This window comes from Equus przewalskii, chromosome X, assembly GCF_037783145.1.
Source record: "Equus przewalskii isolate Varuska chromosome X, EquPr2, whole genome shotgun sequence".
In the NCBI taxonomy this organism is placed as follows: Eukaryota; Metazoa; Chordata; class Mammalia; order Perissodactyla; family Equidae; genus Equus; species Equus przewalskii.
The window spans coordinates 116,391,816-116,409,002 of NC_091863.1; the positions used below are offsets into that span (position 1 = coordinate 116,391,816).

The 17,187-nt window shown below is 35.8% G+C and overlaps 1 protein-coding gene across 1 annotated transcript in view; it reads right to left on the reverse strand.

Annotated features, from left to right (window-relative positions):
• Positions 1-3,228: 3,228 nt before the first annotated feature.
• The window catches only part of LOC139080882 (uncharacterized), a 47,674-nt gene continuing 33,715 nt past the window's right edge, over positions 3,229-17,187 (reverse strand). The window contains exons 4-6 of the mRNA XM_070603374.1: positions 15,599-15,713; positions 13,409-13,590; positions 3,229-3,767 (exon numbers count right to left, since the gene is read on the reverse strand). Coding sequence (XP_070459475.1) covers positions 15,613-15,713 — 101 coding nt within the window. The 3' untranslated portion in view covers positions 3,229-3,767; positions 13,409-13,590; positions 15,599-15,612. The remainder of the gene's footprint in view (positions 3,768-13,408; positions 13,591-15,598; positions 15,714-17,187) is intronic.

Consider the following 17,187-nt stretch of genomic DNA (forward strand, 5'->3'; position numbering starts at 1 on the left):
CAAATTCTACAGACTAGAGCTTGGATTATTGTTCTGGTGCTTTTCTAGACTTCATAAAGTGAGAAAGTGTTAATAATGCAGATTAAACTTAAAAGTGTTCTATGCCTGTAGCTATTATGTTGTGAATTGCAGAAATAAATGAGGGAATATTCTTCCAATATTCAAAAACTATCATCCAATTTAGCAAAACTTTACTCACGCGCTTGCCAGAATGAGTGATGTTTCAACATTCACCTTTGATGTTTCACTTTCATCTTACTTCTTAGTATAAATGAAAATACCAGCCAACATTTATGTCAGAACTATATTAATTCATCAATTGTGACCAGAATATGGAAGTGTGGCAAAAAATAATGAAAACATTCTTTGAGAATAACTTGACTATACAGAATTGACAATAAAATACAGTGAAGAGTACCATATATTTTATTAGTATTTGTAAATTGCATGCTACACAATCCTTAATATCATTAAAATTTATTAGAAATGTATGTATGTATGTATGTATGTATGTATACCACACACTTCTTTTTTTGGAGAGCTGGTTAAACACTTACCATACTGGAGTCGGCCCCAAGGCATGGTGGTTAAATTCAGCATGCTCTGCTTCTGTGGCCCAAGTTCACGGGTTCAGATACTGGGCACAGACCTACACCACTTGTCAGCCATGCTTTGATGGTGACCCACATATAAAGTGAACGAAAGTCAACATGGTTGTTAGCTGAGGACTAATATTCCTTAACAAAAAAACATATATACATATATATATTTACCAGATCACTAGAGCTTTCAACGTCATGATATTGTCAAAACTGAATGAAACTGCTTTTGCCAAAGTCATCAATTCCTAGTTGCTAAAATCAGTTCTTTTTTATTTGATTTCTTTGTAACATTTGGCACTTCAACAACTCTTTTTTTGTGTGAAATATTCTTAGCTTCCAGAACTCACTCCTTCTTTGCTATTATCATTGTTCAATCTAAGTTCCTTATTTTGATCTCTCTTCTCTTTTCTACTTTCTAAATATTGGTATTCCAAGGAGTTCTATCCTAAAGTCTCTACTCTTATAATAGTCACTCTTTGGGAAACCTCAAGTACTCACAAGGTTTAACAACTTATGGTTTGATAACTTGTAAATCTGTATTTCTGGCCTAGATATCTCTCTTAGCATTATATAGGCAAACGTGTAGACATCCGTAAGTGGATATCTTTTAGTAACTGCCGTAAACTGAAAGTTTGTGTCTCCCAAATTTCATATGTTGAAACCTAATTCCCAATGTGATGATTTTAGGAGGTAAGTACTTTGCGAGGTGATGAGTCCATGAGGGTGGTGCCCTCATGAATGAGATTAATGCCCTTATAAAAGAGGCCCCAGAGAGCTCCCTCACCCCTCCTACCCTGTGAGGACGCAGCAGAACGATAGCCATCTAGGAACCAGGAAGTTGGCCCTTACCAGACACCGAATCTGCTGGCACCTTGATCTTGGATTTTCCAGATCTGTGGATCTCCAAAACTGTGAGAAATACACTTCTGTTGGTTATAAGCCACCCAGCCTATGGTATTTTTGTCATAGCAGACCAAAGAGACTAAGACAGAAATCTTGCACTAAACACAGCCAAAACCCACTATGTTTTCTCTTGCAAATGTGCTCCTTCTTTGTTTTTTTCTAATCTGATTAATGACATTATGCAGCCATCCAAGAAATATGTGAGTCATCCTAGACATATCACTCAACTCCGATTTCAATCAATTACGAAGTCCCTTTATCCGGTACACCTCTCCTTTTCTTTCTAAACCTTAAGCTAATGTTCTAGTCAGGCTCCAACCATCTGTCTTGTGGACTATTGTAATAAGTTTCTAATTGTTCTCCTCACATGTACTTTTGCCCACCTATGATCAATCCAACAAACTGCTGCCAGAATTATATTTCTAAAATGTAAATGCAATCATATTATGCTCTTACATGAACTCCAACTTTCTATAGCAGAGTTTTTCAGTCTTTTTCACTGCAACCTTAAAGGAAGAGATACTTTGTTCATCAAGACCCAGTGTACGCACACATGCACGTACGCACATGAACCTGCACATGCATATACGCACACATGTACGTGCAATTGAAACTAAATGAAACAACAATGTACAAAACAACAGTTAACTTTCTTTTTTGTTTGCATTCTGCTATTTGGTACATACTATTTAACTTTTTTAAATTCTGGCTTACTACAGGCCACTAAATTTATTTTATGACCTACTAAGTGAACCATCAGTTTGTAAAATACTGAAGTAGAAGAAAAAGAATCTGCGTCCATGAAGTATAGTACACAAAGCCTTTCAGGATCAAAAGTAAAACTAGAAAATGTTTTTAAATGAATGGTAATAAAATATAACATCAAAATTTGTTGTATGATTCTATAAATCTAAAGCTATTCTAAAATAAAGTTTATCAAAATTTCGTTGCATATAATAGCTAAAGCAGTACTAAGAAATTTAAAGCAAAGGTGAGGCTTGACTAAAAACAGGCATGAGGATGCTTTTTGGAATGATGGTAATATTCTCTATCTTGAAAATTTAGGCTACACAGATGTCAAAATTCAAACCATACAAATTACCAAACCATAAGTTGTTAAACCTTGTGAGTACTTGAGATTGTCCAAAGAGTGAATATAGTAAGAGTAGAGACTTTAGGATAGAATTTATTGAGTTTGTCAAAATTCAACAAGTAATACTCCCAATATTTGCATATTTTATTATGCGTAAAATTTACCGCCGAAGGAAGAAAAGGAACTCTAAGGACATTTTCAACTATAGTGAAAGATCTGCATGCTCAAGTATTTAGGAAACATACTAATATATGCAACGAATATTTACTAATATATAATTTTGATATGCATCAAAATCTAAGATTATTGATAGATATGTGAGAAAGTAAGTGTAGTAAAATGTTAATGGTGGACTCTAGTTGATGGTTATATGGGCTTTCACATTCAAATTCTTGCAACTTTTTAATGTTTGAAATGCTTCTTCATAAAATGTTTAAAAAATCATCCTGTGTGAAAGAATATAAATACAAAAGAGTACAGACTGTAAGATTGCATTCCTATGCTATTCAAAAACAGTTAAAAGTAATCTATGGGGAGAAAAATGAGAACAGTTATTAACAATAGGGAGGGGAATGGACTGGTAGGTGTAAAAGGAAATGTTCTAGGGTAATAAAAACGCTCTACATGATGGTGGTTACATAGATATGTATATTTACTAAAATTCATCACATCCAAATAGTTAGAAGTAGGACAGACCACATTTTCTGATCATTATATCTGAACAATAGTACTTGTTGATTACAAAATGAAAAAAGCAAATATTTATCCCTCCTAGAAAATTTAAATGCAACAAAATTTTAAATCATCTACTAAACAGCTTGATTCACAGAGCAAATCACGACTGAAAATGTTGAAATCTCAGTAAATAATAACAATGAAAATGTTATATATAAAGGACTCTAAGATACACCTCCGTCAGAGCTCAGAAGTAAATTTATATGGAAATATTTATTAGTTAGGATAGTCTGATGGCTATAACAAATTGTCCACATGTATAATGGCTCAAACACAACAGAAATTCATCTCTTCCTCATGTAGAAGTACCATATGGGTGAAGAGCTCTTAGGGCTGTCCTCCTCTACGTAGTCGTTGGAGTTTCTGACTAATGGAGGTTCTGCCATATTGAATTTCTGGCTTTCAAGGTTTCCCTAGGTGTCATCTCCAACCACCTAGAAAGGCAAAAGATCAGAGAAGAATGGATAGTGAGGTTTTTTTTTTTTATGGTTCAGGCCTTAAAGTGGTACAACTCATTTGGCTCACATTCCATTAGCTAGAACTCAGTCACACAACTACACATAACTGCACCTCTAGAGAAGACAAGCTAAAGGAGTAGAGTCAACATTTATGAAAACAATCTTTAGTTAACAAGTGTTTATTGAGTGTCTACTGTTTACTGGGACCTGTGCTAGGAATTTGGGACTTAGTGATTAATATAAATGAGACACACTATACTCTCACAAACCTTAGAGTCTAATGAGAAAACAAGTAATTTTAATTATGTATGAGTTATGATATATTCATGCAATGGAATGTTTTCATCAGTGGAAGTAAATGAATTAGAGCAGTATTAACATATATATATCTTGAAAACATATTGCATAGTGAAAAACAAGTTGCATGAGGTTACCTTTTACATGATATATAAATATATATGTATTATTTATGAATCTTACATATCAGTAAGCTAATTAAGACATGTATGTGAGTGATAAATACCAAATTCAGGATAGTGGTCAGCACTGGGAAGGCAGAGGGATGAAAGAGGGCAGGGAATGTAATATGAAGGATGTTCTGGGGACTTTAATTGAATTTGTAATGCCTTATTTTTTTTTATTTTATGTATTTATTTTTGACAAATAAAAATTGCATATATTTAAGGTATACAATGTGATATTTTGATATATGTATACATTGTGAAATAATTACCACAATCAAACTAATTAACATCCATCACCTCTCATTTTTTGTGCGTGTATGATAAGGGCACTTGAGATCTACTCTCTTAGCAAATTTTGAGTATATAATATATTATTATTAACTATGGTTACCATTCCGTAAATTAGGTTTCCAGAACTTATTCATCTGATAGCTGAAAGTTTATACCCTTTGATCTGTATCCCCCCTTTTCCCCCACCCCCAACCTCTGGTAACACCACTCTACTGTTAGTACGAGTTTGACTTTTTTTCTCTCTCCCTTTTTTTTTTGTAATGCTCTATTCTTTACCTTAGACATGGGAACACAGTTGTTCATTATATTCTACTTTTCCTGTTTCTGTATGTCTGAAATTTTCATAATGCAATGAAAATTCTGAATGCTCGTCAAAATAAAACAGTAGTCTTACGCACATATTCAGTAGTAAATTCATATACAAGTGCTTTTGTCATAATCATCACTAAATATTAATAGAAAGCTTCTTTTCAAGAGCGGGGGGAAGACACACCTTCACTATTCACTGGTCCAAGGAGTGACTGTGTTACACTGAATAGGGATGGAAAGTTTAATGGCTGGATCAGTGACTCTCGCATCTCCTGGACAAGAAATGGGCTCCTTATATGGCCACTCTGACCATCTTTACTTCTGCCTATTCAGATGATTTCCCTTTAAAGTGTCCCTCAATCCCATTGACAAATTAGTAAAGTTTTCTCCATGGCTGGAGCAGGGTGGGAGTTCCTGCTAACTTAGATGGCTATTACTTCTTGTGCTGGCCTTGGAGATTTAAGATTGATTGAGAGGCTGAGCAACCACAAGTCACTCCAAGATTTTTTTTCTGGAATTATAGATCAATTAAAACTAGCTGACAGCCTGACAATTCATTCTGGAGAGTTCTGTTTGATAGCAACTAATGCCAAAAGCACCACTGCATCAGGCTGTTTGAATCCCTAAGTGAGCAAATGGAAAAACCAAGGATATGCTAACCCCTTAGGACTTATTTTTCTTGCTGGATGCAAAGCTTTGTTCTCTTGCTCTCTGCTTAATGGCCTGGGCCTCACAGTTTGGATAAGAAAACCATTAGGCTGGGGAGTTGGATTGGGGGACATCTCTAATCTTCCTCAGGATGTAATGTTGGCTTCCACGCTGCATTCTGGCATACCCATTATCACTTATTTTTAATTAGTGGAGGTAGTAGTGCAGGAGGTACTTTGGAGAGGCCCTGAGTTTCTGGATCTTCTAGTTCCTCTGGCTCCTTTCAGATAACCCCGTTCAAACCAATATAGTGCATGTTTACCTAATCAGCACACCTATTTTAATTTTAGAAATTGGCTGCAGCAGAGAATTTGACTGCTTCAATTCAGCAAATTTCACGATTATAGAAATTTCAGCAGTCTCAATAACACTGGCTAAAGTCAGAAAGGACTTCCTTAAGGTAATTTTCCCTGTCATTCATTCTAGATTTTCAGGTAAACAACCATGGATTGCAGTACTTAGTATTTGACATTATTTTATCTTTCAGTGCTCTGGCAAGAAATTTATGCCACACTGAAAATGAATACTTTGAAAATAAATTAGTAAAGAGACTATTAATATAGGTGTGTTCAGGATTTAGGAAAACCAATGGAGAGTGTGGTATCCCAGGACTAACAACAACAGGTAGCTCTTATGACCCTTAGACCTAAAAGTACAAAGGGAAGGACCAGTTACTGAAACCTAGTAGGTAGATGTATGGAGAGGGCTGCCTGGGAGGACCTGTGGGCTTCCATAGAGGGACTCAACCATGGTAAGCTAACAGAGTGGGGAGCATGGAAATAAAAGCGCTGACCTCATTTTTCTTCTGTCCATCTATTTCCTCTCGTTGTCAGATCCTAACCAGACACCAAAGGTCAAGGGAAATTGCTGATGTAGTCCATATGGGTCAGCCTGCCATGGCACATAGCTGGGTAAAGAAGGGTGAAGGGTGGTTCTAAACGTCCAAATGTAAGATATCCAGCATGGCCCAATGTCTTGTAGTTTTTTTAAAGACTTTATGTTTTTAGAGCAGTTTTAGGTTCACTGCAAAATTGAGAGGAAGATACAGAGATTTCCCTCTTACTCCGTGCCGCGACACCTGCATTCCTTATCAACATACTCCACCAGAGTGGGACATTTGTTACAACTGATGAATTTACATTAACACATCATAATCATGCAAAGTCCGTAGTTTACATTAGGGTTCGCTCTTGGTGTTGTACATTCTATGGATCTGGATAAATGTATGCTGACATATTTCCATAATTATCCTGTCAGAGTATTTTCACTGCCCTAACGATCCTCCGTGCTACGCCTATTCATCCTTTCCACTGACTCCATCCTGGCAACCACTGATCTTTTTACTGTCTCCAAAGTTTTATCTTTTACAGAACATCACATAGTTGGAATCATACAGTATGTAGCCTTTTCTGATTAACTCCTTCACTTGGTAACATGCAGTTAAGTTTCCTCCGTATCTTTTTATGGCTTGATAGCTCATTTGTTTTTAGCACTGAATAGTGCTTGTAGTTTCTTACTAAAGATCAAGAGTAGCCTACACATTCTGATACAATGGCAGTTTCCTAGAACTCTCTCTTAAGCTTAAGCCACAGTGGTTACACATGCTGGATCTTATATTCTGGTTCAGATGGCCAATGGAAGATATTCACCCTACATTTCCTGAGATTATGTGTGATAATGCCAGAAAACCTAAAAGAGTCTGAATCATGCCTCATTGTCTTAATCCCAAATTTCTGAGAAAGTTGTTTTTTCAGGCCTACATTGGCTCAGGACCACATTAACTTTGATAAATCAACTGTTTCAGATTGGGGCACATACAAGCCCGCAAAACAGAAACACAGTTGCTTCGAGCCACCTCTTTAATCATGTGGATCAAAGGGTAGGGTAGACACTTCTATGGGATGAAAAGAAAACCGAATAGCTGTTCAATAGTGGTCATTATATTCATACATGTGATATATTGTCTCCTAATATATGCTATCATTATTATATAGTGAAATAATCTCTAGACTGAGCTTCATAAACTTTGTTTTAAATCACTACTCTGTGACTTACAAGCCATGTGTTATTCAATAAGTCACTAAACTCTCTGAAGCTCACTACCATTATCTCTAAAATTGGCTTGAATAGTACCTGCTCTAAATACCCATTGAATTTTCATTACCAACGAATTTTAAATATTAATAAATGAATGAAATTAGATAATGTATGCAAAAGCTCTCTCAGAAATTATAAGTTGATGTAATTTTAAGTTGCTTGCATTGTTTAAACACAATTTCCTCTGTTGTTCTTTTTCTGACTTTTCAAGTTAGATGCATAGGTCATTAATTTTCAGTTTTTCCTCCTCTTAAATATAGAATTAAATGCCATACATTTCACTTTAAATGTGACAGCTGAAGCCCATGAGTTTGATATGGTTATTTTCATTATCGCTCAGCTCTAAATGTTTCCTAATTTCCATTTTTTTTTTTTATGTTGTCAGTTTGGTATCACTTTTTTTTTTTATTAATGTTATGATAGATTACAACCTTGTGAGATTTCAGTTGTACATTTTTGTTAGTCATGTTGTGGGTACACCACTTCCCCCTCTGTGCCCTCCCCCCACTCCCCCTTTTCCCTGGTAACCACCGATCAGATCTCCTTATCAGTATACTAATTTCCACCTATGAGTGGAGTCATATAGAGTTCGTCTTTCTCTGACTGGCTTATTTCTCTTAACATAATACCCTCGAGGTCCATCCACGTTGTTGTGAATGGGCCAATTTTGTCTTTTTTTATGGCTGAGTAGTATTCCATTGTGTATATATACCACATCTTCTTTATCCAATCATCAGTTTCTGGGCATGTAGGCTGGTTCCACGTCTTGGCTATTGTAAATAATGCTGCGATGAACATAGGGGTGCAACGGACTCTTGAGATTTCTGATATCAGGTTCTTAGGATAGATACCCGGTAATGGGATGGCTGGGTCATAGGGTATTTCTATTTTTAACTTTTTGAGAAATCTCCATACTGTTTTCCATAGTGGCTGTACCAGTTTGCATTCCCACCAACAGTGTATGAGGGTTCCTTTTTCTCCACAACCTCTCCAACATTTGTCACTCTTGGTTTTGGATGTTTTTGCCAATCTAACGGGTGTAAGGTGATATCTTAGTGTAGTTTTGATTTGCATTTCCCTGATGATTAGCGATGATGAACATCTTTTCATGTGTCTATTGGCCATATTCATATCTTCTTTTGAGAAATGTCTGTTCATGTCTTCTGCCCATTTTTTGATCGGGTTGTTTGTTTTTTTGTTGTTAAGCAGTGTGAGTTCTTTGTATATTATGGAGATTAACCCTTTGTCGGATAAGTGGCTTGTAAATATTTTTTCCCAATTAGTGAGCTGTTTTTTGTTTCAATCCTGTTTTCCCTTGCCTTGAAGAAGCTCTTTAGTCTGATGAAGTCGCATTTGTTTATTCTTTCTGTTGTTTCCCTCAACTGAGGAGTTACAGTGTCCGAAAAGATTCTTTTGAAACTGATGTCAAAGAGTGTACTGCCTATATTCTCTTCCAAAAGACTTATTGTCTCAGGCCTAATCTTTAGGTCTTTGATCCATTTTGAGTTTATTTTGGTGTGTGGTGAAAAAGACTGGTCAATTTTCAATCTTTTGCATGTGGCTGTCCAGTTTTCCCTGCACCATTTGTTGAAGAGACTTTCTTTTCTCCATTGTAGGCCCTCTGCTCCTTTGTCGAAGATTAGCTGTCCATAGATGTGTGGTTTTATCTCTGGGCTTTCAATTCTGTTCCATTGATCTGTGGACCTGTTTTTGTACCAGTACCATGCTGTTTTGATCACTGTAGCTTTGTAGTATGTTTTGAAATCGGGGATTGTGATTCCGCCGGCTTTGTTTTTCTTGCTCAGGATTGCTTTAGCAATTCACGGTCTTTTGTTGCCCCATATGAATTTTAGGATTGTTTGTTCAATTTCTGTGAAGAATGTTCTTGGGATTCTGATTGGGATAGCATTGAATCTGTATATTGCTTTAGGTAGTATGGACATTTTAACTATGTTTATTCTTCCAATCCATGTGCAAGGAATGTCTTTCCATCTCTTTATGTCATCGCCAATTTCTTTCAAGAAAGTCTTGTAGTTTTCATTGTATAGATCCTTCACTTCCTTGGTTAAGTTTATCCCAAGGTATTTTATTCTTTTCGTTGCTATTGTGAATGGGATTGAGTTCTTGAGTTCTTTTTCTGTTAGTTCATTGTTAGTGTATAGAAATGCTACTGATTTATGCACGTTAATTTTATACCCTGCTACTTTGCTGTAGTTGTTGATTATTTCTAATAGTTTTTCTGTGGATTCTTTGGGGTTTTCTATATATAAGATCATGTCGTCTGCAAACAACGAGAGTTTTACTTCTTCGTTACCTATTTGGATTCCTTTTATTTCTTTTTCCTGCCGAATTGCTCTGGCCAGCACCTCCAGTACTATGTTGAATAGGAGTGGTGAAAGTGGGCACCCTTGTCTTGTTCCTGTCCTCAGAGGGATGGCTTTCAGTTTTTGTCCATTGAGTATGATGTTGGCTGTGGGTCTATCATATATGGCCTTTATTATGTTGAGGTACTTTCCTTCTATACCCATTTTACTGAGGGTTTTTATCATAAATGGGTGTTGGATCTTGTCGAATGCTTTCTCTGCATCTATTGAGATGATCGTGTGGTTTTTGTTTTTCATTTTGTTGATGTAGTGTATCACGTTAATTGACTTGCGGATGTTGAACCATCCCTGTGTCCCTGGTATAAATCCCACTTGATCATGGTGTATAATCTTTTTGATGTATTGCTGTAATCGGTTTGCCAAAATTTTGTTGAGGATTTTTGCATCTATGTTCATCAGTGATAGCGGCCTGTAGTTCTCCTTCTTTGTGTTGTCCTTGTCAGGTTTGGGGATCAGAGTGATGTTGGCTTCATAGAATGTGTTAGGGAGTTCTCCATCTTTCTCAATTTTCTGGAACAGTTTGAGGAGAATAGGTATTAAGTCTTCTTTGAATGTTTGGTAGAATTCTCCAGAGAAGCCGTCTGGTCCTGGACTCTTATTTTTGGGGAGGTTTTTGATTACCGTTTCTATTTCCTTACTTGTGATTGGCCTATTCAGATTCTCCATTTCTTCCTGATTCAGTTTGGGGAGATTGTAGGAGTCTAGGAATTTGTCCATTTCTTCCAGGTTGTTCAATTTGTTGGCATATAATTTTTCATAGTATTCTCTTATGATCTCTTGTATTTCATTGGTATCTGTTGTGATTTCTCCTCTGTCATTCCTAATTTTATTAATTTGCGATTTCTCTCTTCTTTTCTTGGTGAGTCTGGCTAGGGGTTTGTCAATTTTGTTAATTCTTTCGAAGAACCAACTCTTTGTTTCATTGATCCTTTCTATTGTCTTTTTTCCTAATTTCCATTTTTATATGTTCTTTTTTCCATGAGTTTTTTAGATATGATCTTTTAAAATTCCAAATCTATGGATTTTTAAAATTTATCCTTTTCTTATTGGTTTCTAGCTCAATATCATTGTGGCCAGAGAATGGGGTCTGTATTCTTTGAAACATATCATGGTGGATTGTTACTTCTGTGGCTCCCAATGAACCACAGTTCCCTTTATTCATTCCCTTCTATAATATCTCTACCTTATTGACTCTGGGCTTGGCCATGTGATAAGTTATGGACAATGGGACATTAGTAATCGTGATACAGGATGGAGCTTGATAAGCACTAGCAATTAGGGTTTGTCCTCTTGGATTATTCCTTCTGGGAACCCAACTACTGTGCTGTGAAAAGCCATGTGGAAAGGCCATGTGTTATGGTTATCCATTACTGTGTAACAATATGCTCCAGAATTTAGTGGCTTAAAACAGTAATTTCTTATTATATTGTGAGTTGGCTAGGTGGTTCTTCTGCTTGATGTGGTGGTGGCACCTGGGGTACTGGGGCAGCTGGAATGTCCAAAGTGGCTTCATTCATATGGCTGACAGATGTCTGGGAACACAGCTGGGGATGCTGGCCCGGGGCATTGTTTTTCTCCCATGTGGGCCTTCCCAAATGGTTGTTTGGGCTTCCACCCAGCTTGGCAGCTGGGTTCTAAAAGTGTTTCAAAAGGACATGGCATTACGTAGCAGCAGAACCAGTACTCCAAGGGGGAAAGGAGCAAACAGGAAAAGATAATAATGTATTTGAGAAACAAACTTAAAAAAATCTAGCATTCTAGATACAGATTCTGCAGATGGAAAAGTGTTAGAAGAAGGGGACTAATAATATACAATTAGTCTAATACATTTTTCTAAAACAAAGAGAAAGATATAAGCAATATGAAACAAGAACACAAGAAGATGAAGAAAATCATATTAGGTAGCAAACATACAAAAACTGAAATTAACTGTGCAATACATGAGATAAAGAGCAGAATGGATATAACTGAGGAGGAAATCAGGAAATTTGTAGACCAGATTGAAGACGTCTCATAGAAAGAAGAAGGAAAACGAAATAGGAACTATAAAAGAAAAGCTAAGAAAAATGGAGGTTAGAAGTAGGCAGCATGTCAGAAAGAGGAAAAAAATAGCAGAAAGCTTTGATGCAATAACAGAGATAAATTTCCCCAAATTAAAAGAAAGACATCAGAGTGAAAGACCTCATAAGGAGGCAATGTGGAAGAATAAGGAAAAGCCACACCCAGACACATTTAGAGGGGGAAATATTAATAGAAAATAGAAAAATAAAGAAAATATTTAAGGGAAGATCACATATAAAGGAACAAAAATCAAATTGACCTTAGATTTTTCAACAATAAAATTGGACTTATGAAAACAATGGTATAGGATTGTTGAAGTACAGAAGGAAAATAACTTAGAATGAGACAATTAAGGGGAAGAGATAAACAAGATTAAGGTGAGCAAATATCTTGGCAAGACTCATTGATATTTAGAAATCTAAGAACAAGGAATAAAGGAGAGAAAATATATTCATAGTAACTCAGAATAAAATTTTTAGATAATATTTACATGATGGAAGTTGGGAGTAAAGGAGACCAACAAAATGTGCGATCATACTAAAGTTCCTGTTTTGTTAAAGGGGCAAGATAGATAGCGTTTTAAAAATAAGGTAACAAAGGATAAAGATGAAACAGAAAAATTATGGGACAAATGGAAATAATAAATTAAAATGATAGAAATAGGTCTAAATATATCAACAATTAGAATAAGTGCAAGTGGAATAAACTGGCCAGTTAAAAAACAAAGATTGATTAATTGGGAAAAGTGCATATATATGCAGTTTACTATAGTTACATTAAGTACAGGCAAAAGTTGAAAGTAAAATGATGGAAAAAGACATAGGAAGCAGCTATAAATCTGAAGAAAGCTAGTGTAGCTATATTAATATTGTACAAAATAGATATTTAATACACACAAAAAGCATTATTAGAGATGGTAAAGGTCACCATACAAAGAGAAATGTTTACATTCAAGAAAAAGATCTAACAATGTTAAATATGCATGCATCTACTAAAATAGCCTTAATATTTATGAAGTAATATTTGTAGAACTGCAAAAATAAATTGTTGGAACCACCTTCCTTTTGAAGATTTCAGCACAACTCTCAATTCATAGGTGAATCAGAAAAATAAAATATAAAGGGGTATAGAGATATGACTGATACAATTAAGCTTCACCTAATGGATATTAGGATGTTGTATAATGGATATTAGGGTATTATATAATGGAAATAAGGATATATGTATATATGTGTGTAGGTAGGTAGGTATATATAGATAGATAGATAATAGATGATAATCTTCCAGCAAGTAGAAAACTCACATTTTCTCAAGCACACAAGGAACATGAAACATTAAACATGGGGCCAGCTCCATGGCCGAGTGGTTAAGTTCGCGGGCTCCACTGCGGCGGCCCAGGGTTCGGATCCTGGGCACGGACATGGCACTGCTCGTCAGGCCACGTTGAGGCGGCGTCCCATATCCCACAACTAGAAGGACCTGCAACTAAAAATATACACTTATGTACGGGGGAGGGTATGGGAAGATAAAGCAGAAAAGAAAAACACAAAGGATTGGCAACAGTTGTTACCTCAGGTGCCAATCTTTAAAAAAAAAAAAAAAAATTGAACACTTACTAGGCCATACCATAAAGAAAGCCTCAACAAATTTAAAAAACTGAATCTCATACAAACCATGATCTCAGTTCTCACTTCAATTACGTGAGATGTTAATAAGAAAAAATATGCCCACCCATATTTGGACAATAAAATATATACTACCAAATAACTCATGGATTAACAAAGACATTTTAAAAAGCGTTTTAAGTAGAAATCCCTGCTTTCTATGAGTTCAAGTTCTCCTGTAATCATATGACCTTTCAAATAAAAGCCTCGTCCTTATTAAGACAGGAAAATTCCCCAAAACGACTTATTGCTGTAGATTTCTTTTCTCTCTTTTGATTTTATTCTTGGAGATTTCCCTAATTTAATTGTGAGTTCAGATATTCATTCAAAATGATGTTTTATTTTGCCCAGCATTTCTTCATGTGTTTTGGTTTATATTTCTTTTTAGCTGGATGGCTTTCAGGCTATCTAGTATGCCGTATTGCTGGAAACATAAGTCTATATTCTCTTTTCTTTGTTCTTATAAATCCATCTACCTTATTTCTTTCAAACCTAAGTTGATAGATGTAATGTTTTCATTAAAGATTATTTAACAGATACAGTATGTCTAATTATAAAAGCATATAATACTCTAAAAGATGTATTATAAGATTCAAAAAATGAAATTTAAAGATAAATGTTAAAACCAATTGAGAAAATACCAGCATTTTTCTGTCCATAACCATATGATGCTTAGTAATTCACATCTGATCTATTTCCTGCCTTCCCGATATTTTCTACATTTAGTCATATGTTATGTGCAGTTCCTGCCTCTGGCACAGCCAGAAAGATGAACCAATTGGGATTTTCAGTGCTATGACTGTGAATCAAATTACTTTGTCATTTGGACCAGAAAGTGAACAATAAACTCAGTGACAGTTAAGAAAACCAAAGACCTGACAGGTAACCAAACCTGCTCTCCTCCTCAGCGCGTGGAGCTTGCGTCCCAGGTTATAAATGTCAAAACATCCTGCCCAGGATGTAGATGGTAAACACATGCTTGACCCTGAATCTGGCAATAGACTAGATGTCAAGGACATTTTTTTTGATGTTTATGGTGTGATATATCTTGTTTATTTGAAAAAGCACCTCTCAGAGTTACCAAAGCAAAGAGAATTTGCCTGTGATAATAATACAATCCAAAATGATCTGAAGTTAAATTTTTACCCATTCTTTGTTTTCTTTCATTATTAGAGTGTAAGTTACCTCGCTGAATGAACTGCCTCTGAAACCAATACATTTTAATCATTTCTTTCTCTATTTCCCTGCCTCATCCTGGTGTCTCCGGTGTCTTGTATGTGCTCTGTATCTTTGCAGCTGTCTTCCGAATGTCTTTTCTCACATCTGTACATTGATAGAGTGACAGCTGGCTGAGCTGTAGCTTATGAGTATAAAGCAAGAAATTATCTCTCCTCTTTGACCTGACAGAGTCCTGTGTACATTGATATTAAGGAAATTAAAAGTGATTTTTAAGCTTCAACAAAATAGAACAATTCTGTGTCTTTTACCCTTGGATATGGAGTATAATATGTGGTTTCCAGACTTTAAATAAATGTTCTAAGTTTCTCCTTCATAAAATGTGCTCTTTACTATGCTCACTCTTAAGAAGTCAGCATAGAAATATCTATTATTTTCAATTTATTGAATTTTAGAAGTGAAAATAATCTCATGTATCTCATTTAATAGCATCATATGTGTAGGTAGGCAGTGCAAAAGCTCAGTTTCATTTCACTAAAGTTTTCTAGCACAAAGCATTCCATAGCTTCATTTCTCACCAACCTATTGCTTATCCTTAACACTCTAGCCCAAGTGGCCTATGGATTTCTTTTATCAGTTACCAAAATACTCACCCTATCCCTTATCCCTATATTAGCCTGTCAGTTCTTGGTGGCAGCAAAACTGTCTTCATCCTTAATCTTCCATGGTGTCTAGCCTTTCTTGCAAATAGTAGGTGTTCGGTAAGTGCTGAAATAAATTAAACATACTTAAAATTCTACTTTAGATGACATTTATTTTTGTTTCATAGAGAATAATATTGCCACACATTACTTCCATAGAAATCTAATTAATTCAAATTTCATCTTTTATATTCTTGTTCTTCTATTCTCTTTTCTTTACGAATATGAAACTGAAACTTCTGACAGGTCTAGAAGCCTAGTTCTAATAAGGTAGATGCCTGTAACTGATCTCTGATTTAATCTATTTCACAGTGTCTTATACTAGCTCCCTCTCTTATAAGGTGAGCAAATGGAGATGAATGTTCAAGGACAAGATGCATTAATACCCTAATGTAATTGATTTAAAAGTGGCTGCATCAAGCCAGCAGGCTGGCATGGAGTCAGGATTTCTTCATGCCTCTCAGAACAATTAGAGGTTGCCACATGAGACCTCCCCCAAACAACAACAAAAAGATGAGGGAGAGGGTACTCAGGTTTAGCTCCTTGAAAGACGATGGAGTCTGAATCCTGATTACACAATATCATTGACAATTGTGTGGCCTTGTGTGGCCAGAGGAGCTGCACTTCCAAGTGGGAAATTGCTACTGTGTCTCTTTCTCTATGTAGTCATGGTGGACCAGTTAATTTGTTGTAAATTTTACTTATATTAAAGGAACTTGTATCATGTACCTCTGGGTTGATATTACTGCCACCCTTGTGATACTTGTCTATGTCTTAGCTGTTCTATTTAATTTAAAAGCATGATTATTGGAATATGAGTAATATTTTTGTAAAGAAACCCAATACCTTATGCAAACAAATGGGTGCTGTCGTTTTTTGAACTCCTCTTCAGGAATTTATCTAAAATCACATTTCCTCTAAATAATACCTCTACTTTGCTTTAACTTTCTTATTTTCTACGGTGTGCTGATGATACCTCCATTGCTACTTATAACTGTATGACCTTGGGTAAGTTACTTAGTCTCTTGTGAACCTCTTTTATAATCAACTAAATTGAAATAATGGCACATACTTAATGCTGAGCCATGTAGCCTGAGTTTTAAGGAAATGATATTCAACTATTTATAGAAAAGGTTCTACAATCAGATAGTCCAGAAGGGAATATGGAATCTAAAAGAGATTTCCCGGAGACTAATTAGGCGTCTCTTGCAGTATTCCAGGAGAGATGTGATAAGGGCCTGAAATAAGTAATGGCTGCAGGGATGAAGAGAAAGGGGCAGATTCCAGACATATGGGATAAATGTCATGGTCGTGGTTGGGGACGAGAGGGAGAAGAATCTAGGATCACTGCCAAATTTCTGATTTGGGTCACTGGATGGATGGTTATATCGTTAACCAAGATAGAGAACATTGTGAGAGAGGAAACAATGAGTTCAATTTTTTCAATATCTAATATTTATTGAATTATTATATGTCAGACCCTAAGTTAAGTGCTTTGGGGGGAATATCTCATTTAATACACACAAATTTCTTAGGAGGTT